The sequence below is a fragment of the Aptenodytes patagonicus genome, chromosome 6 (assembly GCF_965638725.1).
Source record: "Aptenodytes patagonicus chromosome 6, bAptPat1.pri.cur, whole genome shotgun sequence".
Classification (NCBI taxonomy): domain Eukaryota; kingdom Metazoa; phylum Chordata; class Aves; order Sphenisciformes; family Spheniscidae; genus Aptenodytes; species Aptenodytes patagonicus.
This window is the reverse complement of record NC_134954.1, coordinates 30,263,752-30,280,267: the sequence shown is the minus strand read 5'-3', so window position 1 is coordinate 30,280,267 and position 16,516 is coordinate 30,263,752. Positions and strand designations below refer to the sequence as shown.

At 53.1% G+C, this 16,516-nt stretch overlaps 1 protein-coding gene across 2 annotated transcripts; it reads left to right on the top strand.

Annotated features, from left to right (window-relative positions):
* The first annotated feature begins 9,094 nt into the window (after positions 1–9,094).
* NRROS (negative regulator of reactive oxygen species) lies at positions 9,095–13,655 on the top strand. Of its 2 annotated transcripts, none has more exons than XM_076340704.1 (3): positions 9,095–9,107; positions 10,595–10,718; positions 10,969–13,655. In XM_076340704.1, the coding sequence occupies exons 2-3, from the start codon at positions 10,611–10,613 to the stop codon at positions 12,934–12,936; spliced, it is 2,076 nt and encodes a 691-aa protein (XP_076196819.1). In that variant the 5' UTR covers positions 9,095–9,107; positions 10,595–10,610; the 3' UTR covers positions 12,937–13,655. The 2 variants fall into 2 exon arrangements, with proteins under 2 accessions (XP_076196819.1, XP_076196818.1); XM_076340703.1 differs by lacking the exon at positions 9,095–9,107 and adding an exon at positions 10,034–10,059.
* The last annotated feature ends 2,861 nt before the right edge of the window (positions 13,656–16,516 follow it).

Below are 16,516 nucleotides of genomic sequence, written 5' to 3'. Positions count from 1 at the left end.
TTGCAGTTCAGAAAATTATTTTCAGTGAGAGCACACTGAACTGAGACTCCGAGATCGTCTTAAAAGACAAAGGGATTTGAGAGGCTCAAACAAAATCTCACTGTTGCCATTCAAGGTCTACTTCTTCCCAGACTTGCTTTTCTTCCTCTCAGGCATTTATGACCAGGAAATAGTAGTATCACCAAAAGATTATTTAAAAAAAAAATAAATTCCATTGCAGTTGGACCCCCCCCCCCCCCCGAATCATTGAAAAGGGATTTTAAAATAAAACTTGTTGTATATTGCAAGTGTTGTTTATTCTTCTGCAATTTTACAAGCTCAACAAACAAGGGTGTCTTTTTCCTTCCATGCCTGCACTTGCAGATTTGTTGTGAACTAGCTGAGTTGTTTCATGTTTGCTTGATTTATTTTGTCTTTTTAATCCGTATTGGTCTACTTACGCTAAAAGCTATATATTTACCTGCAGGCAATGTTTGAATGAGGAAGCGTATGAAGGTATAACCTTGCCTGTTCTTGTCTTTTGCGTAGTGTCTGATCTTCTTGTGAGCTCCCGGTTTCTGCAGCTTAAACCTTTGGTAATTTTATAGAATCATAGAATAGTTTGGGTTGGAAAGGACCTCTAAAGATCATCTAGTCCAACCCCGCTGCCGTGGGCAGGGACATCTTCAACTAAATCAGGATGCTCAGAGCCCCGTCCAACCTGACCTTGAATATTTCCAGGGATGGGGCGTCCACCACCTCTCTGGGCAACCTGTGCCAGTGTTTCACCACCCTTAGTGTAAAAAATGTCTTCCTTATATCTAGTCTAAATCTACCCCCCTTTAGTTTAAAGCCATTCCCCCTTGACCTGTCACAACAGGCCCTGCTAAAAAGTCTGCTGCCATCTTTTTTATAAGCCCCCTTTAAGTACTGATGGACTGCAAGAAGGTGTCCCTGAAGCCTTCTCTTCTCTAGGGTGAACAACCCCAACTCTCTCAGCCTTTCTTCATAGGAGAGGTGTTCCATCCCCCTGATCATTTTCGTGGCCCTCCTCTGGACCCGCTCCAACAGGTCTGTGTCTTTCTTATGCTGAGGGCTCCAGAGCTGGACGCAGTACTCCAGGTGGGGTCTCCCCAGAGCAGAGCAGAGGGGCAGAATCACCTCCCTTGACCTGCTGGCCACGCTTCTTTTGATGCAGCCCAGGGTACAGTTGGCCTTCTGGGCTGCGAGCGCACATTGCTGGCTCATGTCCAGCTTTTCATCCAGCAGTACCCCCAAGCCCTTCTCGGCAGGGCTGCTCTCAATCCCTTCATCCCCCAGCCTGTATTGATACTGGGGGTTGCCCTGACCCAGGTGCAGGATCTTGCACTTGGCCTTGTTAAACCTCATGAGGTTCACACGGGCCCACTTCTCCAGCTTGTCCAGGTCCCTCTGGATGGCATCCCATCCCTCTGGCATGTCGACCGCACCACTCAGCTTGGTGTCATCTGCAAATTTTATCCAGAAGCAGCAGGAATGTTACCGTGCATGTAAATGAGTGACCTAGGACACATCACCTTTATGCATCTACAGTGTTTTACTGCTCAGGATGGGCGCTAGGTCTCCAAATATTTTGCTGTATGTTTTGCAAGGTGATTTTTCTGTTTTTGTCCTTTCTTGAACTTCTAATTTCAGATTGTGAACCTGCTCTCATTTGCACAGTGCAGTCTCCGCATCTTTAGAGGCACACTCCAAAGACAGGGACAGATGTCAAAACAGCTGTTTTACAACTGTGTATGCTACAGCTACAAAATGCCATTCTCTTGCAAACGTTCAAGCTCAGTTACATACCTGCAGCAAGGCACACTGGCATCCTTCATTCCTGATGCCTTTGTTTAAAGCAGTCCGTCAGCTTTGGTTTGCAGCCGGTGAGTTGAAAATCAAGGCAAGACAAAACCTCATCAATAACAGGAAGCACAGACCTATTTTCAACCCAAGTAGGTGAGTGTATGCTGTGTGTATTACCTCTCCCTAGACTCTCCGTAGCTCAATAATGCGTTAAATCTGAGAGCGAGCAGGATATGGGCTGTACTCCATCCACAAAACCTCCATGGTACCTGTTTACAGGTAAGAAACTGCTGGTTGCAGCTTCAGCTGCAAGAAAGACTTCAGTGATTGGAGACTGAAAGCCTGCGAGTGAGTTATTAAACCAAGGTTATGAAGTTCTTTTGTTTCTTTAGCATCCTACATTTAGGAGAACTAAGCCGTATCCAATTGCTTTTAAATAGTAATTTAAGAGAGTACGCTCCACCACCTTCAATATGTGACTTAATAATTATAAAGTGCTGGACAAACCTGCCAAACAGATGTTGACCAAAATGTTTTTTTGTATGATATTCCAAATACTGCAGTGGTTAAAGCTTTTCAGCCTCTATATCTGCCACTTCCAAATCACCTTTTGGGTTTTTTGTTGGCTTTTTTTTTGTTGTTTTTTTTTTTTTTTTTTGTGCTCAGGTGACAGAGAATGCTTTTCTCACGCCGGATCCCATCTGACATTGGGCACCTGAGCCCTTCTGCAAGGTCTTGTGCAAGAGCAGAGCTCGAGGGTAGGATCTCATGCTTTGTAAACGGCCAAGAGATTTTATCTCAGCTTCAGCATATGATTTTGTCCTATTCCTGGAAAAATAATTGACGCATGTAGAACTGGAGCAGAGTTGGAACAAACATTCGTGGGACTCAGGAGAGTGTGCAATATGGAAAGAAGTTGTTTTTAAGTGTCAGCCTGTGGCCTGGTGGTCTCACCCCACTGTGCTGTGCATCTCTGGGACGTGGCTTGTCTTTACTCACAGACCATTAGCGGCTCTTCTCAGAAGGAAAATGGAGTACAAGAGGGGAAGATCTACTTTATTAATCGATGCATCTGTTTGAACTTTCCCCCCTCTTGCATTCCTGTGTTAATTCAGGTCTCAAATTGAAAGGTGAAAGCCTGCTTTGAGTCTCTCCCAGATACAGCTGTGGGGATGAGGTTTCAGATACAACAATGATGTCATTTTTGTGTTAGAGTTTGTTTAAAAAAATAAACAAACAAACAGAACCTTATATCCTGGCAGTTTTTTCTGTTTTCTTACACAGGACCAAGGAATATGCCCTAAGTGCAAGAGTGTGCGCCAGTCCTGAAACCCTGCAGACTGGCTTTTCTCTGTCACTTGTCCTGCAAGTATCATGCTAGAGAGGAGGGATGCTGAGCCCCAAGGCTGAAGACCCGGGAAAGGAAGACTTTGGAGTGTGAACGCTCTGACTTGCTTCCAGTCCTGATTGAAAGCCACGTTGAGAAGAGTTGCTTGTGAGATAACACTGCGTAGCAGGGATGTTGGCTCTCCTGGCCAGAGGGGAAAGCTGGGTGGGATAGGCTTAGTTCTGTAAGGAGCTGAGATAGTTTCACTTCCCTTGGCATTAATGACACAATTACTCACTTCTCTTAAGCAGAATGGCAGCAGGAAGGGAGTACGTGTGACTACAGATGGGAGTAGTTTTTCTTGCCATAATTTGCATTGCTGAATGATGTCACAGCAGTGACTTGTCCATACCTTCTCCTCCTGGGGACTTAGAGCCTCCAGTCCTGACAGTTTTATGCTAAAAACTTTGGTGAATGTGCTGGAGTAGATAGGTCAGGGGTTTTTATTGCTTTTAATGGTTTATTTTATTGTACAGTACAAAACTGAGATCAATTTATCCACATCTGGCAACCCGGTGGGAAAAACTTGAGCAACACTTTCAGGTCTAGGTGCAACCAAAGACCAAACTGTAGATGTAAGCAACCTGGTGGTGGGGCTTTCCAGCTCTTGAGGAGATCTAGGAGGAAAGATCAGTTGTCTTCTCTGGCTTCAGGCACTTGCTTCTCCTGCATGTGGATTGCAAGCAGTTCTCTAGAGCATCTGAACTTCCTTTAGTGTCTATCTCAGATCATGACTCGTAAGGCAGTGGATGTACTTGGCTTCCAGTTGCTACAGAAATACAATGCTCTGCTACTTCAACATCTGATGCGTCCTGCTGCATGCTCTGCTCTGAAGACCTTGTGATCTGGATGCTCTGCCGCTCTCTGAGGAGGAGGTTCGCTTAGGTGTGGTGGTGGATCCCTTGTGCAGACCTCAAACCCCCAGCCTGGGAAAGGCGGGTGGGTGAAGGCTACGAGAGGCGGCAGGAGCCTGGCCGCAGGGTGGGCTCGGCCACGCGTGTGGGTGAGCAGAGGGGGAAATGAGATCACTTCTGTGGCTCTCCCTTCTGTGGCCCGCTTCCTCCTCATTTACATCTCGCACGCTGTCAGATGTGGGAGAAGGAAGAGCGGCGATTGCAGGGACGGAGCTGCCTGGGGGCTGGACCTACCTGCAGGAAGGGAACAGGGGCACAGCCTCGCCCCTTGGCGTGGGTGTCTGGGAAGCAGCTGAGCCGCTGACCAGCTCCCCTCTTCCCTTCCCGCACAGCCCTGCACTCTCAGAAACATGGTTTTGCTTTCTACTAAGACCTATTTCTGCCTTTCTTCTGAGTCCCGTAGAGGATACTTGCACCTTTTGGAGACTTAAAGGGTCAAAGGGGGGATCCTCTATGAAAACTGCTGCTGTGGGGCTCCTGGTTGGTGTCTAGGTCCTCAGTCAAATGTCCTCCAAGCCCAAATGCGTCATTTTCCCAGTTGTTCGTGCTGGAAGCTCACCTGGGTCCCTGCGGGCTTGTTGGAGGTTGTCAGTCTGGGGGGGTTATTTCCTTCCCCTTCCTCCTCCCTGAGCTCGCGCAGCTCTGATGTCTGCAGGTGTCAGCAACCAGCTGCAAAGGCAAGTGAGCAAGCCCCACTCTCTGCTCAGAGCAACCCAGAATTAATTCTGGTTTCAAAGAAGTCTTCTCTCTTCCCTCTTTCCATCAGAAAACCTGGCAAGAGCTAGGAGACTCCTGATGGCTGAAAATGGGGGAGCAGAGGTGAGCTTGGTTGTGGATAAACGGGTAATTGTAGAGCGAGAGTGAGCCAGGAGCGTGGGCTGCTGCTGGAAAGGGAGCAGGAGTGGGGTGGTGGAGTCGGGCCAGAGGAGGATGCTCTGGCTACGAGGCGTTCCCAGGCACATGAGCTGCTGTGAAACCAGAGCCTGAAGCTTTAGTTTAGTGACTAATGTCAGTGCTAGCACATGTGTTTCCTTGGAAGAAGACCGAGCGTGGCTAGGTAGACAAGCAAGCAGGTTGTTTGGCTACAGCTGAGGTGGAAAAAAAAAGATTTTGAAGCTGATTATAAATTGCTGTTTTTGTCTCTTAGTTTCCCCTGCAAGAAATACACTGGAGGGAAGCCGTGCTTCTTGCAGAGCCTCCAGTTCAACTGCAGTGCTGGGGCTGTAGAGATGCCCATGCTTGTGTACATCAATGCATCCACGCCATCCTGGGATGTGGCACGTCCTTCACTATTCCCTGGGGATAAACTGGGTGGATTCCTATCGAGAAATTCAGCCAGGTGAACTTCCAGAGATTTAGCTTAAAGTTAAGCCATCCAGCTGGCCATCTCAGCTTTTTGCTTTTGGCCACGTAACAAATGATCTGTTTTCTTTTTTATGTTCATAGTTCTTCTTAAATTAGAGGCAACTATCGCTACCAGTAGCTTCTGAGATACAGTAGACCTTCAGCTTCCCTTGTTTTATCTAGAGCAGGTGATTAAATTAAATTAATGGTCCCTATTAAACAAACTTCTTCACCTGTGTTGCCTTGATACCTTTGCGCTGCCTGTGCACACTTCAGCCAAGTGGCAAGTGAAAATTTCATGTGGGTTTTAAAGATAAAATTTGGATTTTCTTTAATTTTTGGAGTTGTTGCTGACCACAGTGCCTGGGAATGAATGGCTGGAGGGAGATGCTGGTCTTCACCCTGTGGCCGCTCCTCCCTTTCTGATGAGGTCCAACAGGTGAGATGCTGCTGGCAACAGTCGGTCACTCGAACCTACCTAATAATTTCTGTAACACCATTTGCAGTTTCCCATGAGCCTGGAGATTGTGATGTTTCTGTAGGTATTTATCTAAGCCTTCCCAGGCTCATTTCCCAGAGCAGCTGGTTCCTCTCCCCATCCATTTTTCCCTTGGCAGGGGTGCTCTCTGCATCCTCTCCTTGTTGGGCAAAATGCTGGAGACAGAGCAGAGCTGGAGTCTTTTCGGGGATGCTTTGCACCGTCCTCCTTTGCAGAATGACTTGTTTAATTCCCTCCAGTTCTCCATCGCAGTGGGAGTAGAGGAAGCCCATGGAGAAACATCTCTGTTTCACTTTGCCCTGACTCGTCCGAGGCTGTGGTCCTGCTGGTGTGTGAACTGGGTGACCTTTCTCTTGGTCCTTCCACTACCAAAGAAATCACATTTCCTGCAGGAAAACTAGGGGCATGCCAAGGTGAAGCGATGGGGTTGCTGTTTTTTGTTGCAGTTTCTCCTTTCCCGTAGGGTCTGGTGCTGGGTGCAGTAGTCCTGGGGCGACCAGGAGGCTGCCCTCTGGTTGCAACTTTTCTCTTGGTTTGTGCTTGACAATTTGAGGGTTCTTAAGGGAAAAAGATGGTTTGGAGGGAAGAGGAGGTGGGAGGAATGGAGGAAACTTACTGGTTGTAAAACCATATGGGGATCCCTGGTCCTCTCCTACAGCTGCAGGAATTGCAGCTGCATGTGCAGACACTGCCCCAAGCAGCTGAATCGCCTTCAATTTAACCCACCTGTGCCATTGAGCTGGATTGGAGCTTCATGAAGTGCTGATCAGACCAGCAGCTCCTGGAAGCTCAATCCCTATCCCTTTACTGTGCTGATATTAAAAAAATAAATAAAAACCCCTCAAAGCACACATCCAGTCCTTACTGGGAGGGCTGGGTGGGGGCACGATGCTGCTTGGGAGGAAGAGGAGGGCAGCAAGCAGCAGCTTGGGGATGTTTTCAAAACCATCCAGCTGCAGGAGGTGGGGAAAGTGCGAAATGCAATGCTGCTGCCAGCTGCCCCAGCACAGAGCCAGTGGCCGCTCTGTGGGGAGCAGCCCTGGTGTGCGGCTGCTTTCTGGGGAGGACAGGGTGGGCGAAACGCAGCCGGGCATAGTGGCGGCTCTCCCATCCCACAGTGCTCTGTCAGTGAGCACCTTCGCTGCTGGGGAAAGGGAGTTATGGTGGCTTGGCTTCAGTCAGCTAAAGCGATGGGCTGGGGATGAAGCAGATGATGAAGCACATTGTTTTCTCTCCCAGCTCCTCCTTCCTGGAGGAAGCTGGTTTGACCCTTGTGGCATCACCTTGCTTGGTGGCACCACGTGAAGGAATCCTATCAGAAGGTCTCCCAGGAGCCTGCAGATCACCTGAGAGTGGAGTATTGCCACAGGTGAGGATGCTCAAGTTTTACGGCTTCAGGACTTCCCAGCCCAGGGGCAAATCTCTGCTGGCTCATGCATCTCCAAGTGTCAGATGAGTTGTTTTGGTGCGGGTTGGGCTCGTGGCAGTTTAGGGGATGCGGAGTGGGTTTGTAATCGTCAACAGTCTCAGCCCTTCGTGTGACCTCGAGCAACGCCATGGGAATTTTGCCCTGCTGCGGAGCTCCTGCCATCTGCTCTGGTTCATTTGGATGAGGAGTGCTTCTCTCTTTTTCCTTCTTGATTTTTATACTTCAAACTTCCTTGAAAATGGAGGAAATGAAACCACAGGGCTTTTTCGTGGGTGACATAGGAGAGCTCAGTCTCCTTCCAGAGAAGAAATGAAATTTAGGGTGAAGGCAGAAAAAATATCTCCCCAGTCACTTGTGCTGGCTGCAGGAGTTTGGGGGCCACTTGGCCTGGCAGGTGGGGGTGACCCAGGCTGTGATGTCCCTTGGTGGGGTGCTTGGTGTGCCGCAATAACATGGTTCATCTCCCGGCTGCTGCAGAAGGTCCCATTGGCACCGGTGCCTGGGACATGGAGCATGGATGTTGCAGGGCGCTACCTACTGATCCCACTGGACAGGGTCCTGTTTTAGGGCTGAATCCTTTCTCTATAGTTTTGAACCCTTTCCCAGCTAGGTAAATCCAGGCAAACTGTTTTCCCCCTCAGCGGCTGGATTTGCTGGGGATTTGGGAATGCATGAGGACCCTGGGAGAGGGGATCCATGGGGTGGGAAGGGAGATGAAGAGCAGGGGTAGGTGGGGATGAGGTGGAAGGGGGCCTCCCTGTTCATATTGCCTTGGAAACGTGGATTTTTGTCTCTCTCTGCCTTGGCAGTTGTGGGAAAAGCCATTTATGCTGAATTTCACATGGGCATTGGCACTTGGGAGGTCCCTGTATCCTGATGGGTCTGACTTGCACCTTGGGTGCTGGGTTTGCCGAAATCCCAAGCAGCCCCAGGAGTTCCAAAGGTCTGCGGGCAGTGGCATCTGAGAATCCCGAATCTCGCCTAGACAACGTGAGGGGCTGAGCACTGGGGACTCAACATCTGGGAACATGTTCAACCTCGGCTTGGGATGCAACAGGAAATAACAGCACCTTCTTCCCCTGCAGGAAGCGCATCCCTTGGCTTCTGTCGAAGCCCCTATGCTGGGCGCTGGAGGCAAGCGGGGGACTAGAGGGACACAATGGGAATAGGTGCCATGCAGGGGAGCACTGCCCAGCTGGTGGTTTTTCTCCAGCCCCGGCAGGGTCGGTGGCATGGCTCCACAGGGAGGAAACCCCCTGGGTCACTAGCTTTGCTGCCTGAAACTCTTGCAGGGTTTTTGCTGCTGGAGCTGTGCAGAGGAGTCGCAGTGCAAGGGTTGTCCCTAGTGCTGGCTTGTCCCTGGGAGCAGCGGGAGAGCCAGGAGCTGTGTGACCCTTGGCGGGGGGCGGTTCCCCCTGGCATCCCCCTCTCTGCCTGCCTGGCCCCCACGGTTCCTCCTTGCTGGGGAGCTGTTTGCGAGTGCATGACCTGGGTTGTAAGTGCTGAGATCAGTAAGCGAAGTGCCTGGCCGCACTCTCTGCCTCCATGTGACTGCAGTTTCCGTTAGCTCCTTCCGCAAAGGCTATATTAGTGCTAAGCGAGAAAGCGGGAGGGAGAGAAACCCAGTGGGTCGCACCCACCCTTGGCCCCAAGAGCCCCCTAAGCGTAGCCAGAGGGGCTTCTCGCTGCAGGATGAGTTGCGGCAAACCCTGCATGCTGCCCCACGTGGTGAGTAACTGCCCCCTGATACCTTTGCTGGCGGGGGGGGAAACCCTGCTGGTGTTTTTTGGGAGCCCCCCTTGCCAGCTTGAAGATCCGTGGTGGCCGTGCGTTGCTAACGCCCACGCTTGTAAGAGCTGTGGCTGTGTGGGCCAGTGCCGGGGCTGGTGTGCGCCATGGGGAGCACCCTGGGCGCTCCCAGACCTCTTGCATGTGGTCTCCTCTGCGGGGCTGCGGGCAGGGGTTTCCTGCCTGTGCTGCTGCCTGCTCTCCTGGCTGTGCTGGTGCCATCCCTGCAGCCCCAGGGCGGAGTGTGGGAGGATGGAGGCGCTTCTGATGTTGGGGCAAGCCAATGCTGAGCGGCAAAGAAAGGCTGAGCTGGGTGAAGGAAAGTGTGAGCTTCTGTGGAGGGGTTCAAGGGCCAAAGGCAAGCTGGAGCCAAAGCCCCTGTTTTTTGGGTGCAGCGAGGACACAGCAGGGTCTCTCTCCTGCCACCATGCCTGGGTGCAAGGCACTGCTGGAGACTGAGGACTTGGGAGGGTGCAAGCTGCTGTGCATCAGCTCCAGCCCGGGGAAGGGGGGCTTTCTCTTCATCCCCACCAGATTAATAAATGCCGCTTTGATAAGACACCAGCTTAACACTTTTGGCTGTCCCAAGGAAGGAGACAACCCAGGACGTGTTGCCTGCTCCCTCTGTGCTGCAAGGCTCCGGCTTCCTGGGCTGCCAAAAATAACCCCCCATTTCTTCTTCAAGCACTGGCAGTTATGAAAACGCCGCTTGCTGAGCCCTTGCCGAGACCTCGCTGCTCATTTGCCTGAGGTTCAGCTTTTCCCCAGATGCAAATGCCGTCAGCTCCCGTTCCGCCAAGTTAGTAACGGGGCACCTCGTGCTGGAGAGTCTCCGCTTCCCCAGGAGGACCTCCAGCAGGGACGGGTGCTGGAGGGGACTCATGGTGACTGGGTTGGTGTCCCCTGGGGGAGTGTTTGGGGCTGGAGAGGGGGGACGTGAGCCCTGGCAGGGGGGAAGCCTCTGCTCGAGGGTTGCAGTTCAGTGGTGTTTGTGTGCAGCTGTGCAGCGATGACGGTGCCTTTCCCACGTGTGCTGCCCTGTGCAGGGACTGGGCTGCCACCTCCCCATCCCTTCTCTTCTCCTGTCCTCCAGGCTCTCCTTGGTAGACCCCCATGAGGGCTCCTGCTGGGGCGGGTGGGCTCAGTGCCGGGGCTCTTTGCTGTTTCTCCATGGGCAGCTTGTGGTGGCCCAGGTCTCGCGGGGCATGGTGGCCACCACTATGGCATGTTGGGAGCCCGTCACCTCTGGGTGCTCCTGGGGGCAACGATGGGAGCTGTGCGCCTGCCTGCAGGCAGCAGCCATGGGCAGGAGGCCAGCTGTGCACAAGGATCACTGCTGCCATGATGGGCTCCCTGGGAAAACCTAGGCCTTTCAGGATGAGCAGTCTGCAGCTTTTGACCTTCTCACCTCTGCTCCATCTCCGCAGGAGTGCTGCCACTGAGATGGAGGCCCCGCTCCCTGGTCTCTCCCTGCTTCTGGTCCTCCTGGCAGTGGGATGGGGAAGCGGGGCGGTTGCAGCCTGGGCAATATCTCCTGGCAGCTGCGAGCTCGTAAGTCCTCTCTTGCAAACCCTCACCCTTCTGTCTGCTTGGTCCTGCCCTGCAAAGCCCAGGCACCTCAGCATCTCCAGACCTTCCCCCTCCCAGCTACTGGCTTAGCTAAAGAGTGGACTGGGGTGCCAAGGCTCTAATCATAGAGCCACCTCCTCCATCCTTTCTCTGCTCCCTAAACTTCTCCCTCCTCATCTCCCCCCATCTCCCACCTCTCAGAGCCGCGTTACGTATCCACTTCTTGCTTCAGGTGCAGAGCACCGTGGACTGCACTGGGAGATGGCTGAGCTCTGTCCCAGGAAATCTTCGAGGCGATACCGAAGAGCTGTTGCTTGATGACAACACTGTCCAGGTTCTGGGCAATGCCTCTCTGCTCTCGTACCACCAGCTGCGGCATCTCAGCTTGACCAAGAACCGGCTGGAGCTCATTGAGCCTGGCACCTTCCTCAGCAGCCAAGGCCTCCACATGCTCTCCTTGGCAGACAACCTCCTCTTCACCAACTACTCACTGACAGCAGCTGCTCTTTCTGCTCTGCCAGCCTTGAGGACACTGGATCTAGCTGGAAACCGCCTCACTGAGGACATGGTGTCGGTTTTGGTCTGGAACCTGTCTTCCTTGGAGTCCTTGTCTGTGGCCAGGAATATCATCATGAGGCTGGACTCGTCCGTCTTCACAAACCTGACACAGCTGTTGGAGCTGAACCTGGAGAAGAACTACATCTTTGAGATTGACCAAGCTTTTGAAGGGCTGCAGAAGCTGCAGAGGCTCAATGTAGCTTACAACTACCTCCCGTGTGTAGTGGAGTTTGGCCTGACCCAGCTCAGGGTGCTGAACGTCAGCAACAACATCATTGAGTGGTTTCTGGCCCTGGAAAGTGATGACCTCTTTCAGCTGGAGGTGCTGGACCTGTCCCACAACCGCCTCCTCTTCTTCCCCGTGTTGCCCCGGCAGAGCAAGCTGCACTCCTTGCTGCTGAAGGACAACGAGATGAGCTTCTACCAGCGCCTCCCCAACGGCACATCCCTGGCGGATGTCACAGTGCAGTTCCTGCTCATTGATGGCAACTCCACCAACATCACGACGGTCAGCCTCTGGGATGAGATCTGCCACAGCAACCTCTCCTCCCTGCGCCTCCTGGACATGAGCCAGAACCAGGTCTGGTACCTGCCAGAAGGCTTCCTGGCCCAGATGCCCTCCCTGACCCACCTGAAGCTCAACCAGAACTGCCTGGAGATGTTTCACCTGTCGGAGGGGGACCCCTTAGCCATGCTGACGGAGCTGGACCTCAGCCAGAACCAGCTGGCAGAGCTGGGGGCGGAGGTGGGCACCAGGGACATCCTGCCCAACCTGCAGCTCTTCAACCTCAGCACCAACAGGCTGCAGGCACTTCCTCCTGGGGTTTTCACCTATACCAGGAAGATCGCTACCGTGGACCTCAGCCGCAACCGGGTCGACCTCTGTCCCCAGCCAGCTGTTGCAGGTGAGGTGGAGAGTCCCCCCTGCGTGGACATCAGGGGTATTGAGACCTTGACTCATCTCTCCTTGGCTGGCTGTGGTCTGCGGGGACTGGGTGGCCAACCCTTCCAGGGGACGTCGCTGATGCATTTGGACCTCTCCGACAACCATCAGGCACTGTCTGGGGGCCTGGAATGGCTGCAGGACCTTGCTCTGACACTGCAGGTGTTGTCTCTGAGGAACACCAGCCTCTCTTCCACCGCCATGGACTTCTCTGCCTTTAACAGCCTCATGCACTTGGACCTGTCGGGGAACTCCTTGACCACCTTCCCCACCTCGCTGCGTGTCCTGAAACTGCGCAGCCTGGACCTGCGGGACAACTGCTTCCCAGCTCTCCCACCAGATGTCACGCGGACACCACTGGGGAATAGCCTGCGGGAGGTCTACCTCAGCCGAAACCCCTACAACTGCTGCACACTGAGCTGGTGGGACGCCCTGCAGCGGGTTGAGGGGTTGCGCGTCCCTGATGGGCAGGAGGTGACCTGCAGCTATGCCTCCCACACACTGAGCCCCAGGGCGCTGCCCGAGCCTGTCCTGTGGAGCTGTCGCTGGCAAACGGCTGACCTGGCGCTCCTCTACCTGGTGCTGGCTCTGCCCACCTGCCTGACACTCCTGGTGGCCTTCGCTGTTGTATTCCTTATGCTCAAGCAAAAGCTGCTGAAAATGGTGAAAAGCCAATGTGGGGTGTCCAGCCCTTACTGATGGCTGAGGAGGAGGAGGAGGAAGGGCTCGGGAATGGTGAATGCGAGTGGGCTGTCAGGATCACAGGCGATAATCCCTCCGAGGTGGGTGAGATGGAGAGTTGCTGTATTGGAGGACCAGGGGGTGCGGGGAGAGCTGCTGTTCCTGCTGTGGATGCTCAAAGGGTGTGGGGCCATGGCCAGTGATGGAGCCTGGGGCCGTGCTGGGCATCCTCAAGGGACACATCTTCAGCAGAAACCTCCAGCTGATGTTGGTGAGAGCCAAGCAGACGTGACACTGAACACCTCTTGGCCTAAGGGGCATGGACAGTTGCGCCCCAGGGCTGTTTTTTGCCCCTATTCAGGCAGTTCCTTTTATTTATTCACCCCTGTAGCCAACTCTCTGCTGCAAAACATTCTCCAGCTCTGCAACTAGCCTCCATGAATTGCCCTGGGCTGGAGCAAGCATCACCTGGGTGCTGTGGAGAAGGGTCTCTGTGGCTGCAGCTTCCTGCCCCACTCTTGTTGGCCCCGGCAAACTCGCAGGCAGCCCTGGACATGCACCCGTGTGCATGTGCTGGTAAGACAGGCGTTGTCAGCAGGGCTGAAAAACACGTTTTTGGGGTGTCTTTGCTTGGTTAAAGTGTGATCCTGGCTAGAACAGCCCATTAAAAATAGCCCAAGTTGCAATGATGTAAAATATTGACTAAAAGATATGAGAATAAATTATATCAGTGGTAATATTTTATCATCAATTTCTTTTCCTCCAGCAACTGCTGGATTAAACAGCTGCAAAGGAGATAAAATAAGAGAAAGCCTTCTTCCTTGTTGCACAAGCCCTGCTCTTGTGGGCTCTTGGCTCTGGCAGTGTAGGGGGTTTTCCTCCAGTCAGCCCCAGTCTCAGCACATACCAGCTCTCCTGTACCAGCAGCATGCTACCTGGGGAAGTGCTGCTTTGTTCCTCGGAGTGTTACTGTGGGTGGAAATGAGAAGTGATGGTGGTTTGTGCTAACTCAAAAGCCCTGCTGAGAACCAGAGCAGCTTTATTCCTGCATCGGGATGTCTCCAGTGAAATGCATGTCTGAGTTTAATGGGAACATGGGGTGTGGGGAAGGAAGTGGCGGTGCCAGCGTGGGCATGATGGGAGCTTGTCCTTGCCTGGACTCAGATGAGCTCGGCAGGGTGATGTGGGGTGTGCTGAGGGATCGAGCCCTGCCAGCCAGCCCCGTGTCACTCCACCTTACACTGGGATTGTCCTGGGAGGTGGTGGAGGGAGATGCCCGAGGCTGGCATGGGGCCAGGAGTGATGGTGGGGGGGGCAGCACAGGCAGGTGCAGGCAGCAGGGCCATCAGGGCAGCATCCTCCCCGGCACAAGCGTGGGGATGGAGGACCAGGGTCAGCCGCAGCCCAGACATCACCCAGTGCATCTGCAGCAGTGAAGCAACCTCTGAGCATGGAGCCAGCACATGGGGAGGCAGGCTCGGAGATGGAGTGGTGCATCCCTGCCTGTTTTTGGAGATGCTGCTGCCTCAATGTGCAGGCAGCCATCAGGTAAGGATGGGCTGCGGCACAGTCAGGGGCCAAAACGGAGCTGTGGTGAGTGCTGGGGGGTTCATTGGTGAGCCTTGCATGGCTGATTGCTATGCCAGGCTGGAAAAAACGGTGTAGGTTGGACCATGCTGGACCAGCCAGCAGCACTGGGTTTGGGGCTGAGTGCAGACAAGGCTTTGGAAACCCAGCTGTCAAATCTGTCTCAGAAAATGGCTGCTGTCTGGCCGCTTTCTGGCCCTATTTTAGACCAAAATAGCCAAAAGCAAATCAGGCCCCAGCTGGGGAATCCCTCAACCTATTTCGGTGTCTCTCCGCTGGCAGGGTGGGCAGGGTGCCCCTGTGAGGACCCCACTCCCTGAGGCCATTTCCCCCTGCTGTGGGTGCCAGGTCCGGCCTTGGAGGGTGGATGTGTGCGCTTCCTCCACCGCTGTGGCCACTGCTGCCTCTCCGTTTGGCAGGGGGATGTGGGGCGCAGCCGTGGGTGCGCACGTAGGTAGGAACCCGAGTGCCTGGCACTGTCTGGGGCATGGATAAATCGTGGGCATTGTTGCTCATATTGAGCCGATGTGGGGGATACTCAACACTCCTCCATCACAGGAGGGGTTAGCAGCTTTGCCTGGGCACGGGGGCACAGTGCTGGGAAAGCCGAGGCTCACCCAGAGCTGGGACCTGCAAGGGATGTCAGGGCAACAAGGTGAGCTTCCACTTTTAGAATGGTTGATGTCCTTACAAAGCTGCTGTTCATCATCTTTGCAAGGTCATGGCGATCAGGGGAGGTCCTCAGTGACTGGAGAAAGGCAAATGTCTCGCCCATCTTCAGTAACGGATGTCCTGTGGAGCAACAGGATGGTCACCCTCATGTTGGGAGAACCATGGAATGTGCTTTCCTGGAGCACATTTCTAGAAGAAGAGGGTGGCTGGGAGCAGTCAGTGTGGATTGACCAAGGGTAAGTCATGCCTGACCAACCTGCTTGCCTCTCACGATGAAACGGCTGGATTTGTAGGCAAGGGGAGAGCAGTGGGTACCATTCACCTCAACTTCAGCAAGGCTTTCAATACTGTGTCCCACAACATTCTTGCATTCAAGTGAGGATGTCATGGTCTGGATGGGTGGACAACCAAAAAAATCAGTTAAATGATCAAGCACAGAGGGTAGCAGTTAGTAGGATGTGCTCTACCAGGAGGCTGGTGAGAAAACACCAGGAGTCTGATCTGGGATCTGTCCCGTTTGATGTCTTTGTCCATGATCTGGAGGAGGCCGTGGAGTGCCTTCATGTCAAGACGAGTCCAAATTGGGAGGACCAGTTGATACTGGGTAGGGCTGCCGTCCTGAAGGACCAGGATGGGCTGGAGGAACAGGCCGGCAGGAACCTCACGATCCAGGGAGGTGATTACCACCCTCAACTCAGCACTCATTAGACCTCATGTAGACCTCATCCGGTGAGGATGGCCACGCCTGGGGAGGGGTGTGCCGGCCAGGACAAAGCCGGGTGCAGGCTGGCCTGACCCCGGGGCAGGCTGGGTGTGGAGGAGAGGTCCCCACGGATCCCCTCTCACCCAAGTGGGAGATCTTTATATGCTGTTATGTTGCAAGTTTTGGCTGGAAACAGAGAAAGGCCTGTGCCGGAAATCTACACACCCCTTTGTGGGTGGAAGAGCTGAGTCAGGCTTTATTTTTTTTTTTAAATTTTTGGCAAATGAAGCATTGGCTTCCATTTCTCTTCTGAACTGAAGACTCCCTTGGACAAACATAAGCTCGCTCATCTTCTCCAGTGATGACAAACTACAGCGGTTTAATTGACATTCATTTCAGATTTTTCACAGAACTGGCTCTGTCATTTCAGTGCATAGGAGGAAAGCTCTTCCAAACCCCAGCTTCTGCACTATGATATATGATGTCTTATTGATAAAATTGATGGGTTTTAATTCATTTGTGATTGCAAGAAGGAAGTCAGGAAATAAATTGGTCTTGGAGGCACTTTACAACTCCTCTTACTTACCTCAGGCATGAATTTGTTGAGGCCACTCAACTCGGGATGAAGGCCCATCC

Coding starts and splice junctions, on each gene's coding strand:
- NRROS (XM_076340703.1), top strand. Junction 10,719..10,968: donor CTCCTGGCAGCTGCGAGCTC/GTAAGTCCTCTC, acceptor TTCTTGCTTCAG/GTGCAGAGCACCGTGGACTG.